The 23,758-nt window shown below is 45.0% G+C and overlaps 1 protein-coding gene across 1 annotated transcript; it reads left to right on the top strand.

Annotated features, from left to right (window-relative positions):
* The first annotated feature begins 38 nt into the window (after nt 1-38).
* myot (myotilin) lies at nt 39-23,683 on the top strand. The gene is made up of 17 exons (XM_036547765.1): nt 39-200; nt 6,106-6,161; nt 6,297-6,423; nt 6,946-7,011; nt 7,490-7,631; nt 8,269-8,292; nt 8,416-8,535; nt 8,745-8,898; nt 13,910-14,758; nt 14,890-15,037; nt 15,727-15,828; nt 16,813-16,850; nt 18,266-18,398; nt 19,207-19,414; nt 20,629-20,794; nt 21,440-21,573; nt 22,863-23,683. The coding sequence occupies exons 2-17, from the start codon at nt 6,154-6,156 to the stop codon at nt 22,991-22,993; spliced, it is 2,550 nt and encodes an 849-aa protein (XP_036403658.1). The 5' UTR covers nt 39-200; nt 6,106-6,153; the 3' UTR covers nt 22,994-23,683.
* The last annotated feature ends 75 nt before the right edge of the window (nt 23,684-23,758 follow it).

Raw genomic sequence — 23,758 nt, 5'->3', positions numbered from 1 at the left:
ACCTGCACACCCCCCCCGAATCTCACCCCCCCAATAGATGACCTCCTGCCAGTGCAGGGAGAGGGGACCCTCTTTGCTCTCTGTGTGCTGTGTAGGTGTGGAAGGCTCTGACAGGGAGAGGACCAGGACCATAACCCTGTCTTGGTCAGCCATCGCCCATTGGAATAGTACCGGATCTGCAGCTGCAAAGTGATCCACTGGTAAGACCCCCGATTTTGCACGGAGCTCCACTTTTATTTTTCCCCCAAGGAACAGTTAGTGAAGGGAGGGGCGGCTTGGGGATTAGGAGCCGATGATTGTGCCTTCTGTCACTAGATGCTTACTCATGAACCAGGCTGTGGAAGTGTGAACTTAAGTCTTTCCTTACTGCATGCAGTTACAAAGCCGTCCTTCCTTCAACAGAACAGTTCTGAGGAGAAAGCAAAATCACTCAATTGAACTTTTATTTGCGTGCCATTTTTAAAAGGCAGGATGTTATTTGCACATAACGAGGTATGCAGTGTTTGTAAAATATGACAGACGGATGAATTCATCTTGTGGCAGATCTTAAGTAATAAAACAGCAGTAAGGAAAGCTGTTGCATCCACAAGGAAATATGCTTGTTGCTTTGAGATACAGGATTTAAAAAGTGGTCATCTGTGCTGTGCAGAGGGTGAGGCAACAGAGCATTCCAGGGTGGGGTTTGAGGCGGGGGGGGGGATTAGCTGGGGGTGAGGGGCGAAGGAAGGGGGCAGGGTGAACATGCTTTTACTTTGCTTTTACAAAGCAGGGACTATGATTGGCTCCCTAGGGATCATGTGAGCCTCCAAAGTATGTTAGCTTTTATGTGCTGCTCGGGGATACATGGGAGTTGTAGTTTTGGTGCTATGATGTAGACACCAAAATGCCTGAACATCCATCAAATCTTCAAGACTGCTTCTATAGTCAAATGGACCATTCTAGACTTTTTTTGGATATTTTGGGTGGTGAAAAGTGACATTTGAAAATGTGTTGATTTATGATCAGCTGAGACTCTACACAGGGAACCTTTGTGGTCTCATTATTAGACATTTTGTCCTATATTTTCATTTGTTCAGGCGAAATACCACTAATTTTGCCAGCATACACTCTGTCTGCTCCATTTATAAGATGTCTATAAATATCTTTATTTTTATTTTTATTTTTATTTTTAAGAACATCAATAAGAATACTAAATATAGCTGGAGGAACTGGGGGACCTAGCAATATGGCTGCTGAGTCATATGATGAAAACAGAGGTTTCATTTAACCTGTTGACACTGTTATGGGAGCAAAGCAAAACCATCTTCAAAGGTTGCTGTTGTGAATGTCCAGATCCATTTCAATAGTCTATTCTTAGGTAGTTAAACGCAGTTCATCTTGAATTTGAACTTTCTGTTTTGCCGAGTTTCATCCCACTGGATATTGTACGCAGTTCTGAGATGGCAGATGACATGCCTACCACAGAAATGAGTCATCATTCTGCAGATTTAGTGAATATGAAGGAACATATAAAAACTAACAGCATTGACTTTGTCTCTCCTGGTACACCACACAATAATGGGTCTTAATTAATGTGGTGTTAATGACGGCTGAGTCACAATACTCATGTATTGTAAAGGTGTTATTTAAAGGAAAAGAGTGCATAGTAGTGATGAACATCCATTACACTGAAAACTGAATATTCGTGTTCTTTGGTTGCTATCTTCCTTTTTGCTTATTATCTGCAAACTAAAGGCCAAAATATGTCAGCAGAAGAGGCAGTGCAGAACTCGATTCGGTTGATAAACCCATTAATTGGAATGAGTCAGTCTGCATCAGCTGCAGGCCTGCTGCACAGCCAGGCACATCACTTCTCAGGATCAGAGGCAGTTGTTTATGCCATGGTGTGCAGGAAAACTATATGCATAAAATAGTATAACTAACCCCTGAATGAAGCCTTGTTTCCACATCCTATTTTTTTTCCTTTTCCTTAAATGGTGATTGATCAATGTTTTTTTTTTTTACAACATTTGGGACAGTGAAAGCATATTTACGATTGCAATATGACCCCATGGGCTTAGAACTTGCTGTAAAGATTAGACAAACCTAACCAGACATGCATTAAATTACATTAGACTTCTTTTCCTGGAACAAGCATGATATCCATTCAAAGCCTATGCATTCTGACTAATAAAGCAACTAAACAATGCAGATGCAAATTCATTGGAAATAAGAAAATGAAGGAGGAGGCAAGTTCAGATGGGTCACAGTACTTATAGTGCGTGTTTACAGCTGATGATCCTGATCGGGTTTATGCATTGTAGTTATAACTTGTTTATAACAACTGTTATAATGGTACATGTAAAAATGGCACACGTAAGAGCAGGTGCGTGAGCAACGATTTACAGTGGCAAAGAACTTCCAAGCATTTACTGCAGAGCACACAATACTGAGAAAAAGCCAAGGGAAGAAAGAATGAGTCAGAGAAAGTCTCCATCTTTTGTTCTTCATAATAGAATGTACCCAAAGGTTATAAATCACCCCTGTCTTAAAGGTGGCAGAGCAGCGCTTCTGTTTTTGTTATTGATTAAATGATTACATCCAGCTGTATCTTCCAGAGCACTCCAGCTATTTCGATTGTCCTGACGGAATGTGTTCTATCTCTGGAAACTTATTTGTGAAGCCATATTAGACAAACAGCTGTTGAACTGACACAAGGCTTGGACCGGCGGTGGTCTAGTGATGAGTGACAGAGAAAGAATGAACACGCAGAGAATGATACGATTATTCTTTCTTTCTGTTGCTCTCCTCTCTGCTACTGGTCCCAAAAATGTTGGGCTAAAAAAATGTAAAAAAAAAAAATGCTATGAGGCCATCAGTAACAGAGTCTAACTACATAGAGCAGAAAAGAAATGATATCTCTGGCAGAAAGACTATATTGTAGGATTGGGCCTCACTGTCTGTAAGCCTCTCCTGTAAGCTACTCGAAAGATCTGCGCACACACAGGCCTTTCGGTAGCTTATTGTTGGCTCTTTTCCCCTAAACACACACCGGCCACTCTCAGCGTGTGCCCGGCTGTTTTGTAGCTTACAGACTGAGGGAATTCACTGAGCTCCCCTCTCATCCTTGTAGCACCATCCCACCCTCTGCTTAAGCTGAGAGCGCTGGTTTCAACGTAGTATTTCATGATGGCCTGTCCCAAATGGACGCGCTGGATAAAATAACAAAGGGAAGGACCAGAGGAAGCCTAGCGTAAATATGTGAATAAAGCCCTGTGAGGATTTAGAAGGCACTTTGTTGCAAAGCAGTGACACGCCAGGCCAGGGGAAGATTTATCATACGCCATGTGTTTCTAAATCCAACACAGAGGAGGAGACCAAATTAGATACAGCCCGGCTCGGGTTTCCCAGTCCAGATCTTCTGTACCCCACTGGGCTCCGGGGGCTGATATCTGGGGGCCAGTAACTGGTGATGGCCCCGAAATCAGATCCCCCTTTGCTCTTTGCGTGGGGCTTAGAGAAGCACAATGACTGAATTCCTCCGACTTTAATACAAGTGTGTGTTTACTGAGTGTTTAATGGCACCGCTGAAACATCAATTCGTTTGCATTCACGAAATGAGTCCCACGGTGACACTCTGGGACGGGGGTTTCTTTCAGCTGCGCCCTTGGTGGGGTTCCAAGCTGAAACCGGTTTGTTTCCGGTATTCAAGAAGTCAAACGCAAGAAACATCACGTTGTGTTGCATTATATTACAGTTACCACTCTCTCAGCTGGTGATGCTGTTTCAGTGGGATGAACATGTACATCAGTCTTGTTTGTGTTTACAATTCAGATTTAATAGTAGCATATAATCCATTATATGTCAGATTTTGACTTTGAGCTTCTTCTGTTTGGCTTCTGGGGGACTTTGAGACACAGGTGTTAACTGTGAAAAGTGAACGCTGACTTACACTGAACTAAATGTCCTTTATCAGTTCCTGTCATACACACATACATGAATGACATTCTGTTACAGACATCTGTTAAGAGGCATAAATTCTAGTCTAAAATCAGCAGCTGTCAAGGTATTGAAATGCTGAACACTATAATTGAAAAAGAGAAAAAGTTTTCACATTAATATTAGCTTGTGCATTACTAATTGTATGTTACTAATTTTATTCATTTCCGCTTCAAAAGCAAAACTAAACAACAAAGCTAATTGAAAGTTAGTTGATCATCAGACAAATAAGGTAACTTGGTAAACTGCATAGTGGTAATACTGAATTATTGACATTGTTGGCACTACTTCATATTTCAGCTGATAATTTCCATGTGATATGCTAGCTCTTTCTTGATCTGTGAAGATATTTTTTCAAAAGCATTCTTCGTGGGGTCTTAGTACATTCTTCGTGGCTAAGGGCCCACCTCTTCTGAGCCTCCTTGAGTTACACCCTGACAACCAGGCTGTCCCATAGGATCCTATGTTGAATTTGCGCATCCTATAACCGTTCTCCAGTTATGCATGGATACCTGCGGAAGCATTCAATCTAACCATCATGGCACTTTTTTCCTTGGCTTTAAGAATAACTGATTTAAGCAATAATTACATTTTTATTGGACTGCAAGATTTACTTTTTCAGAAATTAACCGATAATATTGTGTAAGAACAAAGTGATAAAGTTAACCACAACATGCCGCAGCAGTTACATTGCATTAACCCCCAGCAGGTATTTCTTTGCCAGCTGTCTCTTAAAGTCCTGACTCTGTGCACGCTGCATGTTGTTGTTTTCATGCTCAGCATTTTGAGGTGTCTTGTTGCTATGCTGGTGGAGTGTTTAGAAACCCGGGGCTAATTCTGTCATAATGTAGGGCGGGGGGGGTGGGGAGTATGCTGCTAACCCAAGGGGCTTGACTCCACAGAAAAGTGAGGGAAGCCATCAGCAAATGTCAGGCATGCACCAAACACTGTGTGGCACTGACAGCGCCCAGGACGCATCATCAAACCAGTGTCATTTCCCCCCCTCCTAAACTGTCACACGGTCCTGCTGCTCTCCTGTGGTTGGTTAACAAAGTAATTTTAGTTTTCTGGAAACTTACGGCAAGTTTAATTATGCCAAGTTTAATTATTATGATGCTGATTCTGGGACTGTAGAGGTTTTCAGCTTTTCACAGAAAATGATTCATTGTTTTATTAATGGTTCAGGACAGCAGGATGCAAATCTGTCTTGGCAGTGTTGTTTGTTAGGCAACTTTTTTCAAGCCAGATAAATCATAGTGAACCCACAGCGATCAGGGTCAGGACAAGTCATGTCCCATTTCTGGCACATCTTTAAACATTAAGTGGTAATGTCTGAGTTACATAATGTAAGTAATTGGTCTGTCAATAAAAAAAATCTGATTCACACACTGCTGAATGACGCAAAAGCAATTGCGTGTTTAAGAGGCTGATGCTCTTGAACGTACCGAAAAAGTAATGGAAATGTACAAGCTGCATCTATAATGGAACTGCGCCTTTAAGTGTCACAGTGTTTTGCAACATCCATTCTGAGGACAAGAGGTCCACTTGTTTACAAAGCACTGCAGCCATTCTCAGCCCACCCTGAGATGTGCCAATCTCATGAAGGATGGTGGCATGAGACGCAGTCTATTTATACAGAAAGGGGATCCCACTGGCACATAGGACACAACTAGACAGCACAGAACCTGTGCCCTTCCAAACAAGTCGTAACAGGGGCATCTTATGGACCGACCACAGCCCAATCAACACGTTACACTCTGCGGCGGAGCTTCCTGTGAGGTCATTTGTGACGAGCCGAAGCTGGGGGTATTCTCATACCCTTGGAATTGGATCGGCTTCATCACAAGCAAAATGACGTTCCGTGGAATCCAATATTTTTTTACAGAAACATGAAGTTGCTCTGGGGTAGCTGGGTTGATAATCACAGCAATAATCACATTCATTGACCCCCCCAAATAGGAGGACCAATAAAACATGCATAGATTGTGACCTTGGTACCTTCATTGGTTTAGAATGGTTGATGAAATGAATGACATGAGGTGATGGATACATTTTAGAACGTGTCGGTGCATTAAGCTCCTTGAGAGTGAATTCCCATTCCGACTCATTATGCCCCTCTCTGTTTAGACACCTACACCAGCTGGCCACAGCCACGACCCTGGTAACGCCTGAAACATGGCACAGTGAGTAAAAATGCGCATGGCAGACCGCAGTGACAATAATGAGTCCGTGCAAACATTTATTTATAACATTTGTAACATATATAATGACAGCAACAATGCTTGCACTAAGCATGTGTCCCTGTGTACCTTCTCCAGGGTCCAGAAGAAGACCACCACCATGTCCCTGACCATCTCCTCCTGCTCCAGGGAAACGTCCTCCACCAGTGTAGTCCAGCAGAGACACTCCAGCCTGGTGCAGCCGCTATACATCAGCCCCCAGAGGGTACGCACCATCCCACCGCTGCACCCTTGCTCCTGCTCAGTGCCACACCCATCCACCTTCTTCCCCTGCCCCTCCACCCCTAAACCCTTCTCACCCCCCACACGTTCGTACTCATCCACAGCCCCACCCATTTCTAAAGACCAAATTCTCAGGTCCCATGCTGTTTTCTCACACAGAAGGCTCTCTGAGAATTGAGTATGGCACCTTGGTTACCGTATCTGCAAAAATGAACAAATCTCTCCTTCAAGCAGTGTTTCAGCTTCTGGAAAATACAGAGGGGTTACCTCTGGAGAGGACTGTAGTTTTCACAGGCTGACCTTGTTGTCAGATAGCAGCAGTATGAATGCTGTGGTTATGATCTGTTCATGCATTATTCTATCTATTCGGTTCATGTATTATTCTGTATTATACAGTATCTTTTTTATGTACTGTACAAACATGCAGTCTGTAAAATATTACCAAAAATATCATTTCCCACAGTCTTTCTGATTCACTAATTGTAGTTACTGATGTTTTCTACAGACGCAAAGTCCATCTTACAGCCAGAATTATTCTGGGAATGGAGGTGTAGCCCCAACATTTGTAAGGGTAAGTTTTTTCTGTGAAGACTGAAGGAGCAATATGTCTTTAACCCCCTCCAGTGGTGTGCTTGGGAACTGTCCTGAAAATTCATCTGAGGAGTAGAGATAGTTTTATGCAGTGTATAAATCCTTCAAATCCCCACTGCAGCAAAGCGAACACCTCAGAATCAGACATACCGCCAATATTTAATCCATGGTATAAACAGAAGATCACCAGGTCCCTTTTCAATTCCTTATGACTCAGGAAAAATAGACGTGCAACTGTTGAGTCAGCTGAGCGCTGAAGATATGAAACGCTGCCGCTTGTTTGTTGACATTCATAAAGGCCAATATTCTCCATATTAATTATGTCAAGACCTTTGCCTCAAAACAGCTGTGCAAACACTTTATTTTCGGATCCCGACGGGAGGAGAAGGGGTGCCTGAGATATCTGAGTCAGAGAAAGGATCCTAGGCCCGTTCTGTAATCCCGTTCTGTCCTCCCAGTGTCTGCATGATGTCAGCACAGTGAAGGGGCAGTTGGTCGTTCTGGAGTGCCGCATCCGTGGGACACCACCTCTACAAGTGCTGTGGTACCGGGAGGAGGAACAGATTGTGGATTCTGCAGACTTCCGCATTCTGAGGAAGAGTGAGTGAGGTTACAGCATGACAGAGCAAAGTGTACCCCAGCAGACAATGAGGCCCAGGCATGTGAACAGGGGAGGGTTGGGGGGGGGGCTTATGCCCCTTCCATTTTGCTCATAATGTCAAATGTGCTCTTTCCTGCCAAACAAACCATTAGCAAGCCATGTTCTTTTTTTAAAATTTGAAACCCTGTCCTCCAGAAAGTCTGTGCACGTCCCTGCCTGACAAAGCCTGCTAAAGAGCACTGAGGAACACAGCACTGATGCCTACTAAAGCTCAGTCAAGTGCTGAAGTCTATAAAAACACAATCCAGTCCTAAGGCCCGCATAAACACAATCCAACTCAGAGGCCTGTGCAAATTCTGCACAGTTCTGAAGACTACGCAAACACAGCACAGCGCTGAGGCCTACATTAAGCGTAATGCAGCCATGGGGCCTACACAAACACAACCCAGCTCTGAGAAGTAGAAACCACAGCCCAGCCCGGCGCTCTGCATCAACACAACCAAGCACCTGAGGCCTACTAAAACACAACTTAGCCCTGAGGTCTGCAAGAAAACAACATATCTCAGAGCATACTAGCAACACAATCACAAGCAAGATCATTCTTCTACCTCACTCACTTTTTCTTTCTCTTTCCAGAGGCCAGTTCTGCATCAGTACCTGGTGAGCATACATTCTTCTCTTTGTGGTATCCTATTTGTATTTTACATATGCAGTCGATGACAAGGATTCTCTCAGAGAAAGAAATTTCCAAGTGGTTTTCTTTTTCTCTCCTTCCATCTCCAGAGGAGCTGTGTACCCTCGTCATCACTGAGGCTTACCCAGAGGATTCTGGGGTTTTTAAGTGCATTGCGGGGAATCAGTATGGCACGGTGTCCTGTAGTGCCCTACTAGAGGTGTACGCAGGTAAGCTCAGACTTTGAAGGCCAAGGTGTACTAGCACCCCCTTTCTCTCATGCGCAGCTGCCCAGACTCAGTCTATGTTTAGGGACTATATTTGAATTTTACCTACTTCTAGCAATCAATAGCATCCATTATTAAACAGACATTGAACAGACCACAGAAATATTGAGAGCTTTAGAGCATTTAACCCCTTTTTGTGATGCCACTTCCAGACTTGGATGAGGTTTTGGCAAACGAGGAGGCCCCAGAGGAGTCCGCCGGGCAGGAACCCGACGACTTCCCCTCATTCCTACGGGATGCCGCAGAGATCCCTCCCCCAGAGTGGCCGGACAGCCCAGAGGAGGAGGCTGCCCCCCTGTTGGATGCGTGAGTCAGATAGGCTGACTGCGCCCTGTGTCAACAACTTCATTACATTACATCACAATCATTTAGCAGATGCTCTTATCCAGAGCAACTTTCAGAACAAGAGAACATAAGTGGGTCCATTCAAGTTGAATGAGCAACAGTGTCAGATCAGGCTAACAACAATCCCAGACCAAAGAGTATGATCACTTTGGAACTACACAGCCATTCATCCAATATTTAGGAAAACATTTGTTTTTAAACCACAGATTACAGACTTTCTAACTGTTCTGTAGAAATGATTGATTGACATTTGTACATTTATTCAAGTAGGTCTTGAATGTGCTCACACTCACTGTTCTGGTAGTTTTGTAAGCCAAGTCTGTTCATTCAACTTGAATGGATACACCTATGTTCTTTTGTGCTGGAAGTCGCTCTGTATAAGAGTGTGAGCTAAATGAATGTAATGTAACCATGCCTCCCAGATTTATTCTTAAATTTAGTCATATCACCAATGCAGCATTTGCTGATACACTGCTGTTGCCACAGACACAAATCACTAAAAGAAGGACTACAATGTTCAGAGAGCCAGTAATATTACCTCACACTTGTACATGAGGCACAATAACTTGCTTGGAAAAGGGCATCCAAAAGTAAGCACCCTGATCATCCGACATATTTGAGACAATAAGCACTGAAACGAGATGAGACTGCTTTGCTATAGCCAAAGGAAGTTATAACTGACCAAGGCCGCTCAGACAAATCTGAAAACAAATGGAGACATAATCATTATGAAAACGTAGTGGTCAGCCTCCAACTAATTGCACAAGGGGGCTCATAAATCCAGTCCACTCAGTGCACAGCACAGTATTACAGTGTGTAGCTCCAGAAAAGAAAGTTTGTCCAAGCAAGCATCTATAATCACACAGATGTGTCACCAAGAGCGACTTCACCTAGCAACACTAGGCACATCTGCTCCCTTCAAGGAACTATGAATAAATTTCATGTTCATCTGCACTGATAATTACATGTCTGTCAGAATAGTGAATATGCTAAAATCAACTAAGGTCTGTCCAATAAGGACATTTGCTACTATGTCCATACGTTACCCTGCGACAGCATAAATACTTCGATTAAAATAATCTTGCTAGAAGGGATCTATTTTTCTGCCAGGAGAGGGAGCCATTAGCACAATTATGTAAGTTACTATGCGGCGACAGGGAGATAAGGTTTAGACAAGAAATTAACTATAAACTTTGATAAATATACCTCTAGCCAGTTAGTCTGATTTATTCTAAGAAAAAAAGCCTCAAAATAACTAATGAGTGATTACTTTGTATTTGGCTTCTCGGTATTTGGATCGCTTCTGTTTCGAGAAGCAAACAGGTAAACCGATAGCTGCACAAGTGGGGTCGATTAAGGAAAATACCTATTCTCTTAGGCTGACAGTTCTCAGAACAGAATGACACAACTGAATGAGAAAAACAAAATTGCTTCATAGATTTTAGGTGAGATTTAAAATCCATTACCTGCAAAAAACTTGACACAGTTATTCAATAAAACTAGAGTGAATATAGTATTTAGACCGCTTTTAAAATGTAAATAAAAGAGGGTACGAGTGTAAGTGATGCAAGCAACCCAAAATACTGTAAATGAAAGGTCAGGTGTTGCTCACGTGATGCAAAATGACTCTTACTTTGAAATGCGGGGAGCATTCGAATCAGCTGGGACCTTCATGCGTCACTGCCCGGGCTGGTGTGAATAAGAGGGGCAGACCTACTACACCCTCTGTCCTCTGGCATACGGTGGTGTGCGGTGTTGACCCAATCGCCGTCATTGCAGTCTTCAGTTTTTAAACGAGGGACGGCGGTTTATCAAGGTAAAGTTTGCGCTACGGTCTTTGTGTTGGAACGCTTTTATTATAGTTTGCTTAGAGTTGCCACTCAGGTGATTTCAGCGCTATGTCATCGCCAGGTTGAAAGTCTGATATTTAGTTAATGTTTCCAGTGTTTTGATGGACTGTTTTAGCAGACGCTCCCTCTTTGTTAACTAAGACGTTCAAGTGCATACTATCATTTGTCCAGTCGGTTCAATACTAGCCAGCAGCTTTTGCAAACAAGAGAGAAAAGGGTTTAGCACGAATGTTGTTGATCTGCTGCTGAAATTGATTTTTGTTATGTCAAACAATCAGTAGTAGCTACGTAGAATAATGAGTCATTTAGTATTACACGTAGTAGTCAACTGCTTAGTTGCTGTTAATTAGCAGTTGGTTTTTCTATTTTAGCGGCTTCTTGCAAGTGAAAGGTTTCTTTATTAAAATACGGATTTTGTTATTTGTCACTGCTGCATTTTGAAATCATGTAAACAACGGCTGTTTCAGTGTGTGGGGCAATTTACAGTAACACTGCCGTCACAAGTCCGCAACAGCAGCTGTGGAGTGGTTTTTTAAGCTACCGATTTGCCTTCAGAGATAGGCTGAAGCGTACGCAACTGAGGAGGTATCTGTATGACTGACACGCTTCTATCCCTGAGGAATTACTGCTAGACTCGGGAACGCGTGATGTCATGGAACTTTAGGTGGCTCTTTTTCGATAATACCCCTTATAGCTGATCAGGGACACCCGGGAACGCATTGCGTTTAATTGTCATGGTGGCCGATACAGTTTTGATAAACAGTTGCTTGTTAAACATTCTGGCATGTCCCCAAGGGGAAACTTTTGCCGTTGTTAGTTTTTGAACGGCCCCGATTCTCTCGTTGAAGGGCACTCTAGGGACTGGTTGTGAAAAACTGACACCTTACCCCTAGAGCTGATGATCTACAGGAGAGAACACTGTCCCCAGTGAAAGGTCCTTTCGGAATTTCGAGGAAATAGGTAGTAGTCCTTTACGAAGATTGGATGCAGAGTGAGGGTCTTAGTAGTGGCTCCAATTTTATCTTCTTTCAAGCTATCAGTCTAATCTAATTTTGAACAGATTCAAAATTCCCATTTTCAGTCAGTTTATGTAGTCATGTTTCCAATACTATTTCAACCAGTAAACATGAGCATATTTTAATTTTTGCAAAACATTATTACTGAATTGATTATAGTGAATGCAGAGACAAGAAGATTTGTTTTCTGTGATGGTTTGCCTTTATTGTAATATAACATTGCCAAGATGCCAGCACACAAAGACTTTCTAAAATTGATACATCTATCTTGAGCTCATCTTCCTTGCAGTAACTCAAGTTACAATCTACTCATAGGCCATGACACCTGTTGCTTCTGGTGATTGTATAGAAGGTCAAGTGAATGGCATGTTTCACTCAAAGCAAAACAGACATCACAATTAATCATTACCTAATTGCTATTATTTGTCTTAAGTGTACCTTTTTATTACATTTGTCACATTTTAGAGGTCTATAAGATATTTAAAGCAGGTTTTATACTCTATGGAGCATTTTTTTCTGTTGTGTATGGCAAGCAAAATGACTTGTCTGTGAGAAACCTATAAAATAATAATATCCACAATAACCCATTTTTATTAAAATTGAATGCTTTTTCTGCTACTTGGAATGTGATATAAAAATTATTTGCTGTACCAAAATAAACCCAATTTCAGCTACAGTTGTGTAGTGTAATTACAGAAGTGTAATTAAACGGTAGGAGTTCTTTTAGAGTTCAGTCATCGACGTAAACCCTGAACAGCTCTTGGCACTTGACACTTTCATGCAGGTCTTAAACTGACAGCTGTTGCTTGACTTAAGTACAGTATGAACTCCAGCATCTACAGAGCCCAAAGGGGAAGCTCCTGCGTTTATTCATTATCAGCTTCAGTGTTGCCGTGCAATAAACATGAAAGAATGTGCATGTTGGTAGGGGTGAATTCCTTCTTCCAAGAGGAAGGCTGGCAGATCTCCAGGGAGAGTTTGAACAAAGCTCGCTGAGAGGGACTGAGCTGGATTGCTCAAACCCGATCACATCTTTTTGTCCCACCGTCCCCTCTCAATAGGCTCAGTGTATAAGCTTCATACCCATTCAGCTTCTCTCCCCCCCCCCCGCCCCCCGCTTGTTACATAATGGGCAGAGCCAACGCTTGTGTGGGTGGCGGCAGTGGCCCCCTGCCCATCTGTCAAAGAGGGGGCATGTGCGCTGGACACGAGTCTCATAGCTGAGAGATCAGGCTCACCTTCCACCCTGTTTTGCCTTTTTACCGTTTGCTTCAGACACCGGCTCGTAGGTCCGGCCTGGTCTCAGGCTGGTTCATTTGTGCCGTCGTTTTCCTCATCTTCATTTACATGTAGCAGTGCTGCATTTTTTCATAGATCCTCAGTAAAAGAATTCCACCGGTCTCAGTTTCACAAAAAGAGCAAGTATTGAATTAGCTTTGACAATGTTAAAATGTTTAGTACAGTAACTTTCCGCTCATGTAGCGTGACTAGTTAGGGTAAAACTCAAAGACTTTGTTTTAGGAACCGTTTTTGTTTCAGTGGAGTTGTCCGCAGGGGAGTTGGAGTACAGTTCACCCCTACCCACAATTCACTTCGCAAGGCCACGCACGTCAGAGGAGGCTGTAAATGAGCTGCACCTGCCAGATGATGTCAACCGACTCTGCAGGCTCCAGTTTTAGTTGCGTCGACACTTAAAAGAGGCACATGGAGATCTGTTTCCATTGCTCTCTTTTGTGTCACCCTCCCAGGTTCCAAGCGATTGCACATCTAAAGGCTATTTTTAGCAAGCAGGGAAAACGATAGCGTCTTGGGCAAATGAGGAGATTGGCATGAAATGGCCAGTGAAACCAGTGTAAGTGTTTGGTGAATTCATGCTGTATTGCCTTAAGTGGGGGGCAGAGACAGTCATTGTACAGAGGACACGGTGCTTACAATTGTTTTCTGGTTTGGTCATGTTTAACAGAATGCCTAGTGGGCACTAAACACTTACAGGGGTATTGAGCTGGAGTCACATGAGGCAAAATTCTTAACTTAGAGCAACTGTCAGTCTCAATAGGGCATGTTGGCTGCTTGTAGAAAACCAGCATGTTTTCTTTTCCACCACAGGTCTCCAGAATTAGAGCAGCTGAGTAAAACTGTGGCTGAGCCCTACAGCCCCTCTGGAGAGAGCAATCACAGCTCAATATCTCACAACTCTCCTGAAGCCCGCAGTCTCACCCCGCCACCACCGGCCAAGGAAAAGCCCCCTTCGCCCAAACCGCCCTCCAGCCTCAGCAAAGCCAGTATTAAGCCCAGCAGTCAGCGTGATTCGGGTGGCAGCATGAGCGTAGCCGACCTGCCGACCTTTTCCCCCTCCCTCTACCCGCCCACGGGCTTCAACTATGAGCGACCCCGCCACTTCATCCAGTCGCAGCCCCACTTCCAGGCCCCGAGCTATGAGAGCCTGCAGGTCTCCAACGGAAACGCGAAGGCCTCCCCCTCTTCATCCACGCTGAGCTCCCCGATCTCCACCCCTGCGTCCTCAGTGAGCTCCCCCCGGGAGCCCCTGCCAGCCCAGCCCGTCTCGCCCTCCCGGGGCCCCATGCGGTCCAGCGTCACGCTGATCCCCAAAGTCGCCAGTGCCCAGCCCTCCCAGCAGTCCGCCCCGGCTGCCTTCCTCTGCTCTGTCCTGCCGTCTCAACCTGCGCCCCAGCCCAAAACGGCTCCCGTCCCTCCCCCCAAGCCCACCTCCCCAGTCAGCTCCCCGCATTCGCCCACCCCCCCAAGCTCCCTCCCTAAGACCACCGACACACCTCCGCAGACTGCCCCCCTGTCCTTACCTGCCAGTCACTCTCAGTCCCCCTCTCCCCCCAATAACTCCCCTTCCCTCCCCAAGACCACTGCCACACCACAGCAGAATGTGGCCCCATCTTCATTCGTTTCTCTACCTGCCAACTACAAAGGGACCTCCAACAGGTATGTTCCACCTGAACACTGCACATAGTGGCTGTATTTCACCCAGCTACCATTTACTGCATTATTCTCACCAACACTGTAACAGAGTGTTGCTTTTGGGGGTTGTATTTACATTGCTGTCCCCTTGTCAGTCTCCCCAGGCCCATACTGAAGAAGGCAGCCTCCAGGCCAGTATCCCGGTCCACTGATGAGGAAATCCAGGGCTCAAAGGATGCCCTCATTCAGGACCTAGAAAAGAAACTGCGCAGCAAGGAGGCACGTCGGAGGAATAACAGCCAGGTATCTGTCACAGGGTGGAAATCTGGGCTGAGTCTTTGGCAGGGAAGGCTTTCAGCTGGTCCAAGGTTTAAAGCCCATATGATGCATGCAAACCGCATCCCTGAGGTACAGATGGATCAGCTTAATATCCCCTTATGTAATATTTTAAACCCATTACTTACATACCTGTTACATATTTTTTTACTACATGCTGTGTCTGTGTTAACTGAAATATAATATCACATTAAAACCTGCTTATTATCACCTGAACTTTTCAAATGCCAAATTTTCAATGTCAATTTCACCAGAAATGATGTACATTGCTTGTGTCGTAGTTAACTCTCTGAAGCAGTAGGTGTTAGTAGTGTCTCAGAAGAAAGAATTGTGACAGGAAAAAAATGGCTTTTTCTCTTTTCGCAACAAATGTGCATTGCTCTAACTGAAACAGTGATATGTCCGGGGGGTGGGGGGGTTTACACTGTACTTTGCCAGTTGGATTCAACTCAAGCAATCCATTCAAAGTTGTCTTTGGATAAAGGGCTTCACCCAGATCAATGAGTCACTCTCGGTGTGTTTGTGCACAGTGATTAATTGATTGCAGCTGTTGTGTTTGGGAAAAAAAATCATCCGATGGTGGCATCTGAACTTCAGATGAGTGCTTCGCCGCTATAAAATTCCTGCCCTGTGGCTGGTATCGTGTCCCCTGACAGAAGCTGTCCTATGAGGAGCGCATGGCTCGGAGGTTGTTGGGTCCAGACAATGCAGCCTCAGTCTTTGATCTTGAGAATTCTCCAGACTCACAGCCTGACCAGGTAGAGTTTATTAAACTTGTGTTAACTTCATCCATGATCCCTTCATTAGCTGCATAACATAATGAGGTTGTTATGAGGGGATCTACTGCATATACTACGCGGAAGTGAAGACAGACAGACGTCTACCTTTAGAGAGAACTTAATTCCCAGAGGCCTGTCACGCGTGTGTGGACTGGCATTTAGACTGGTGTTCCACGCACGGCATGTACTGTCCTCACTCCCCTGTCATTGTCTATCACTTGGGCCTGCTACATAATGGGAGGAGGGCAGCAAGCATTTCTGCTTTTGCCTGTCTGTCATCAGTCTTGAAAGATAATGTCCAACCAAACTACATCCCTCTTCCAAGAACAGAGCCATAAATAGCGGGCGTCAAGCCCTGGTGCCATTTCAGCATTCTAACAATGATCAGGAGAGCGGGATGCCAGGAGAGTCCACAGCACTGCACACATGTAATCGCCTCAGGATATAGTTGTAAAGACGTAAAACAAGCCGAATCAGAGACAGTAATTGACCGTGATCACTGTCCTATATACTATATGGCTTAACAAAAGTGTAGCAGCCTAACTAGTGTAAGTCTTGTGAGTTTATAGACATGAAGCTCATCAGAAGGGTTGCCTGTTTTAAGTTTAAAAAGTACCACGCACCTGTTGTGGGAGTGTGATGTCATCTTTGCTAGGAATCTGAGCCAAAATATCCAAGCTGTTTACATGGTCCTCGCCCTTATGATACTGCTAAAGAGTTTGTAAGTTAACATTTAATATCTGTATATTTAACATTTAACGTATGTTTAACATAAAAATACTACCAAAGACTTCCTTCATGTGCAGTAAAATACTTTTTTACATTTTATAGTCATGCTCAGTTTGTCTTGGTCCTTCTGAAATGAAGTTAAAGTTGCAACAGTCTCTGTTTTGTCCTGGGCATTTTATAAATCAATTTTAAAAATTCAGAAAATTTAATCGAACACTTTCTCCATTTTTGCAGCCAGATTCGCCAGAGGGAAGGCACACTGGAGGAATATGGTAAATTATACCTTGGAATGGGAACAGTACACATTAACACAACTTCAGTCGAGGATATTCATAAAACATTAACGTGTCCTTGCTTTTACCCCCTGCTTTGTGTACTCATTGAAATACATTAAATACATAGGATGTGTCAGTTACTCAAATATGCATTTACATTATATCTTTGTGAAGCAGTTGGCCTGATCCAGGCATAATCTTACAGTTTGCATTTTTCAATTTTATCCATTTGTACAAGTGGGTATTTACTGATATGTTGCTGCAGGGTCCAATAGCAGTGTCCCATCTGGGAACAGAGCCTGCAAATTTTGGGTTACTCCATAACCACTACATCACACTGCCGCAGTTTGAGTTTTGAAAAGGTTTCTTCTTGCGGGAAACAAAGATGGACAGGGTGAATGTGTAACGGCTGTACTGCACTGCTTTGTGAATACATGAGAGGCTATTCTGAATACCGATTGTCCACGAGTTACACGTGAGAAGTGCGGCATGTGTAAATGTCGGGGGGGGAGCGGGGGGGAGGTGGGAGGTCTGATCTGGATTCAGTTTCCTGGCGCTAATGCATGTTTGTGTGCTTGTCTCTCTGCTGGGCCCCACTGGCTCCACTCCCCCCCCTTTGGCCATGCTGTAATGGTGACAATTATAGAATCTGAACTGGACTGACCCGTCTCCAAGGGGATGATGTGTCTCTCCACTCATCCGGGTACCCTCTCATTTCAGTCCAATCAACGGTTTGGCCTCCTGGTTAGGGCTCTAGAGTCATGGCCCGGGCAACACACTGCTGTCATGTCCTTCAGCAGCACACTGCCTGTTATCAGGGAAGAGCCAGCTGCAGACATGGGTTACATAATGTGAGATTATAGGTATAGGTTTGCTGCCCTACGCTAACAAGACAAATCAATATACCTGGTCCCACTTTACTATAGGTTGTCTGAAGCACAGTGTAACTGCTGTGGACATGTTGCTGACAGAAGTCAACAGGTTGAACAGCGGCAAGTACACTTATGTAAAAACCACAATATTTACATGCGCAGTAGCGCGTATGTAGGTAGAATGCAAATATACAGGTATTAGGGTCACTGAATGCAAAGAGGGGCCATATATCATAATGGAAGAACATGTTGACTGTTCTTGCATTTTTCCGTTCTTCTGTTTTCTGTTGTGTATTTTGGATATGCAGGGACTAGCAGTTTGTTGTTTATGGATTTGATGTTTTTATTGATGTTTTTCCTCAGCCTTTCATTGCTGTCCAGTTTTCATGGTTTCTGTACTTGTGGATATATAGTTCCCCTCGGGGAAAACAACAGCTCAACCCTCAGCCAGTTAGGTCACACTTCTCAGTCAAATGTGACAGTTAGGATTGCGGCTGGATGTGGAAGCCCCCTCACTTCCTGTTTCCCTCTTGCTTTCAGGAGTGCGCAACACTCTGGGACTGATGGCAATGAGGGCTCAGCCATCCAGGAAAAGTGTTACGCACCTCGCTTTTTGCAGGTGCCCCAGGATCTCACTGTAGAGGAGGGCAGGTTCTGCCGGATTGACTTTAAGGTACACTCTTTAATTGGTACATTTATACGTAGCTATTTATACAGCTTATTAACCAGACTTGACTCTTCAGTTTAAAGACACCCAAGGAAGTAAGTTGTCTCAAAGTCTTTGCTGTGACATGGTTGATTATTGATTATATGATTATTCAAGTGGCACTGGAGTCTGTTTGGGTAAAATTCCTTTTAACAATTAATACTCCAAATTGTTGTATGTGTAGCTGTAAGTAGGTCAAGTAGAGAATGCATGATCAGGTGTGTTTTTGTATAGTGTCATGGTTACAGGTCCCTGCAATTTGTCTGTTGCTGATTTTCAAATGCATGATGTTTACAAATATATGGCCTGTTTGTTTCAGTAACATATGTCCTCATTCATGCCACTAGAATGACAATTTTGCACCATATGTGGTGGCCTTTGCTGACCAAAAAAAAAGCCCATGACCTTGTGAAGTAAGAAACTCGGTCAGGCACAATTTCTCTCAGTTCGCAGAGGTCTATAATCCAGCAAAACCAGCAGGTCTTTTTATACTTCAGGTTTTTCTAGAGAGAGGATAATGGACTTGGACAATCAATCAGCATTTAAATGCATGTAATTAAAGGCCTGGGTTCTATTAAAAGAGAAACACCAACTTGCAAACAGCCCAGAATTTAAGAACAGTGCTGTTGGACTGTGTACATATATCTGCTACACATTCTCTGTGTACTTGGAACCCCCACACATATAATGTGCATCCATACTGCAGTGATGATGGTACACTCCCACTTATTCCCTGCTGTGGGAATACCACCTTCACATCATCCTGTGCCCGCAGGTCGGGGGCTTGCCCACCCCCGACGTGTCCTGGTACCTGGATGGAAAGGCCATCCGCCCAGACGACTACCACAAGATGCTGGTGAGCGAGAAGGGCGTGCACTCCTTCATCATCGAGATCGTGACGGTGCACCACGCCGGCGTCTATGAATGCGTGGCCAAGAACCGCGCTGGCGAGAGTAGATTCTCCCTGCGCCTGGACGTCATCGGTGAGCTCCAACAGCTTTTTACGACGTTTCTAAAATTGTACGAATGGCATTGCTCTGGCAGGCACTTGCGGTTAGCAGATTTAATTGTAGCCCTTAACAACTGGGTCATACCATACCTACAATAAATGTAATTGTAGTTTATTTGCCCTTAACGTCTTTAAATTTTACATGAATTCTTCGTTTTTTTGTACATCGCAGAATATTTTCCATGAAGTGCAAAACTTAATGCTGTGCTTGTGTGTGCGTGCGTGTGAGTGCGTGCGTGTGTGCGCGTGCGTGTGAGTGCGTGCGTTAGTGCGTGCGTGTGCGTGAGTGCGAGTGAGTGCGTGCGTGCGTGCGTGCGAGTGCGTGCGTGCGTGTGAGCGCGTGCGTGTGAGTGCGTGCGTGAGTGCGAGCGTGCGAGTGCGTGCGTGCGTGTGAGCGCGTGCGTGTGAGTGCGTGCGCGTGCGTGCGTGAGTGCATGCGTGCGTGTGAGCGCGTGCGTGTGAGCATGTGAGTGCGTGCGTGAGTGCGAGCGTGCGAGTGCGAGTGCGTGCGTGTGAGCGCGTGCGTGAGTGCGTGCGTGCGTGAGAGTGCGTGCGCGTGCGTGTGAGCGCGTGCGTGTGAGCGCGTGCGTGTGAGTGCGTGCGTGAGTGCGAGCGTGCGAGTGCGTGCGTGCGTGTGAGCGCGTGCGTGTGAGTGCGTGCGTGAGTGCGTGCGTGCGTGTGAGTGCATGCGTGCATGTGAGCGCGTGCGTGTGAGCATGTGAGTGCGTGCGTGAGTGCGAGCGTGCGAGTGCGAGTGCGTGCGTGTGAGCGCGTGCGTGAGTGCGTGCGTGCGTGAGAGTGCGTGCGCGTGCGTGTGAGCGCGTGCGTGTGAGCACGTGCGTGTGAGCGTGTGAGTGCGTGTGTGAGAGTGCGTGAGCGCGTGCGTGCGTGTGCATGTGCGTGTGAGTGCGTGCGTGCGTGTGTGTGTGCGCGTGCATGCGTGTGAGTGTGCGAGTGCGTGCGTGAGTGCGTGCGTGAGTGCGCGCGTGCGTGTGTGTGTGCGTGTGAGTGTGTGAGTGCGTGCGTGCGTGTGTGCGTGCGTGTGAGTGTGTGAGTGCGTGCGTGCGTGTGTGTGTGCGCGTGCGTGAGTGCGTGTGCGCGTGCGTGCGCGTGTGCATGCAGAACTGCAGAATTATGATCACTATCCTCATGATACATTCCTCTTCTGTGGCCCCTCCCCTCCTGCAGCCCAGGAGGTGCTGCGACCCCCGACCTTTGTGCAGAAGATGCTGAACTCCCGGGCCCTGGAGGGGGACACTGTGAGGTTGGAATGCAGGGTCGCTGCCTCCCCTCCCCCTCAGCTCTACTGGAAGAAGGACAAGGAGATGCTGCGCATTGACCCCAACAGAATGAGGTGCGTTGAGAGTCGTAGAGTCCACAAACTACACACAATCAGATGTATAAAAGAGAGCAAGCATACGTCAAACGCCACCATAGCTATTTTCAAATGACAGAAAAGGTGCCTCTGTAGAATGTCCAAAAAAGAGAAAAGAAGTGCTAACCCCAGAAAGCTGCAACCAGGACTAATCCATAGTAAGCAAGTGGAAACATTATAGTCTCACATTAATTAATAGCACATAAATACAAATTTCATTGTGGACTGCTCATCATACAATTATTTTTTACATTAACACCCATGTGTACATTTTATTCCCTTACAGTTTCCGACAATCCCCAATTTTTTTCCTCATCAGTCTGTTGTATTTCAGTTTTCAGAGGATAATTGACCAGTGCATAAATCCACACTCCCCTTAAATCATATGCAAAGTATTCAGGTAAGGTTCAAATGAGTTTAGTTTGAAGTCACAAGCCATTTTCAATACGATGTGTAACCATCAGTCTTCCAAGTTCAAAAATAAAAAAACCACAAGCATAGGGTTTATAATATCCATGTGGCACAAGGCTCAAAGTTCTGTTGTAGTTCCAGCAGAATGGACAGACAGCTGGGGTTGCGTAAAGCTCGGGGGCCTTGTGGTAATGTGGGCGTGGTCTCTTCCAGCCTGTACCAGGACAACACAGGAAGGCTGTGCCTGCTGATTGACAGGGTTGAAAAGTCAGACGCAGGCTGGTACACGGTGTCTGCCATCAACGAGGCCGGCATGTCCACCTGCAACGCCAGACTGGATGTGGGAAGTAAGTCTCAAGCGTAGCCCAGACCACAAGAGTAACACACACAGGATCTAGGAATGTTGTTGAAGGCTACACTTTTGTGTTCCTGTGAGACCGAAAAAAATAAGCCATTATTTAGAAGTTGTTTAAATGGTTTGTTTTGCTTGCCCTGACCCTAAGCTGCCCATATAGTTTTATTGTGCAGTCCTGCTGACCCCTGTGCAAGTATGACAAAGGCAGGGATTATTTATCTGTTTACGTCCAAAGACATTTAGTTTCCAGAACTACCCCTGTTCATCAGAGGGCCATTTCCCATGAAACAACTGGATGTTTGCTTTTACATGTCACAGACTGGCTACAAATTACCCATAATGCTCTGTGAAATATCAGCTGTAGTCGAATGTGAAAGTTATAGCACCTTAGATGAACTGTGTGTTATTTAATTGGAAAATTTACTGACTGAGCTCAGTATCATTTCCTGTTCATTTTTATTGTGCATAAAAAAGCAGTTAATGTACTTTCCTGTTGCTCAGACTGTTACTATGGCAGTTTCGACCTGATAACAGCCTAAAGTAGATGCAATATTAACTAGCACAGGAAGAAGTGTGTTGTTCGCAGAAAATGCATTGATGGCTATTACATTTCCTCCTCGATCATGTGACATGCCATCTGTCAGATAGAGCCAAAGGAAAGTATTTCATTTTCACCACTTGCTAGTTGTTTGACTTCAACACTACTAACTGTTCAGAGCAAGTGTGATTATCTGTGTGAGCTCAGTGTCCTTTTGTGCAAGAGCCATAAATGATTGTTTATTTGTATTGTAGCAGATGTGGTATCGGGCCATGACTGTGCAGCAAAATTTAGACTCATACCCCGGCCACAAGGAAAGATTGTCTTTCGACCTCCCTAGGGCTTTAACCTGTAACCAGAGCCGGGCTTAATACAGAAACAGCAGTGCTGGCCAAGGAACAGGGAAGCCATGTATGCGTGCCTGCCTGATAGCTCTCGTACAAAGCATTATCCCAAAGAACAGCTTCCCTGTTGAGCTAAGTGGGGAAAGTCTCCAAGCATTAGGACAGCCTGCATTCCTTGTGTGGAGGACAAACAGCTCCATGCTGTGAAATGTGGGGCACTGAATTTGTTCATGTTGATCAGTTGGTTATTACTCTGCTTAAACATGATGAGATTTTTGTCACTTCAATGTTTATATGCACTACCTCCAAAGGGCAGACCTGCCCAAACCCCTCCACTGAACATTCCCTAAGACTCATGTGTTTCCTGCAGTAATGACCTTTTTCCCCGTCTCTCACCAGCTCGCTTAAACAAGGCTGCCCCCGCAGGCAAGCAAGTGAAAGCGCGCCCAGCGATCAGCCACTTCTCTGCCTTGAGCCCAGACAGCGGCTCACGGCAGCCAGCTCCTCTGTACGAGAGTGAAGAGCTATAGACGGGACGAAGCTGTCGTTACTAAAACCCTTGCATTTGTGTGCTGCCTTTCATACCTGCCCTCAGAGTGTCCGCCGAAGCCTCTCTTGCCCCCAGAGAGGAAATGGGGTTGGAAGGGGCAGGTACCTGGACATGCAGATGCTGCTGCCTTTCTCCCAGGACAGCCCACTACACCCTCCCGCATTTCTCAAATGCACTTTAGTTTAAGCCTCTCCGGTCCTGTTCCAAATGACAGCCATCAGTCACCCCCTCCTCCACCCCAAAGGAAACACTTTTTCCCTCTCCACGTTTGTGCTGAAAAACAAGGCCTTCGCTCCACCTGTCAAATGCTGTCCCTGTGGTTTGCTGATGTAGCGGTTAGAGGATGATTTGTGTATTAGATTATGAAAGTTGTCACTTGTCTTGACATGTTTTTATGACACGGAACTGCCTCTAGTGAGAATGTATGTCCAGTGAGGTTTCTTTCTATAAAAACGTTAATAAAATGATTCTAATATATTAACTATTTATTGGGATACTGGTACTGAAATGCTTGGCCAGACTCAAATACTACCCAAACTCCCTGCTAAGTAAAGGATTTGCATTTTTTCCACCACTAGAGAAAGCCACGGTTTGGAGACAAAGACTTGAACTGCATCCCTCTGTGTATGTAAAAACTGAATGGCTACATAATAAAGTCTTCTTGACAGTAGTGGATTGGGTGTTTTGCATTCAGGTTTCTGCATTTTTAAATGCAGGACAAGATTTTCATTTAAAATCCCGATAG

Source organism: Megalops cyprinoides, chromosome 16 (assembly GCF_013368585.1).
Source record: "Megalops cyprinoides isolate fMegCyp1 chromosome 16, fMegCyp1.pri, whole genome shotgun sequence".
Lineage (NCBI taxonomy): Eukaryota > Metazoa > Chordata > Actinopteri > Elopiformes > Megalopidae > Megalops > Megalops cyprinoides.
This window is presented reverse-complemented; position numbering and strand designations above follow the sequence as displayed.

Bases quoted from the DNA above. Each gene is read 5' to 3' on its own strand.
- myot (XM_036547765.1), top strand. The intron at 14,759-14,889 runs GTATGTTCCACC...TCCCCTTGTCAG, and splicing joins TACAAAGGGACCTCCAACAG to TCTCCCCAGGCCCATACTGA. The intron at 21,574-22,862 runs GTAAGTCTCAAG...GTCTCTCACCAG, and splicing joins CGCCAGACTGGATGTGGGAA to CTCGCTTAAACAAGGCTGCC.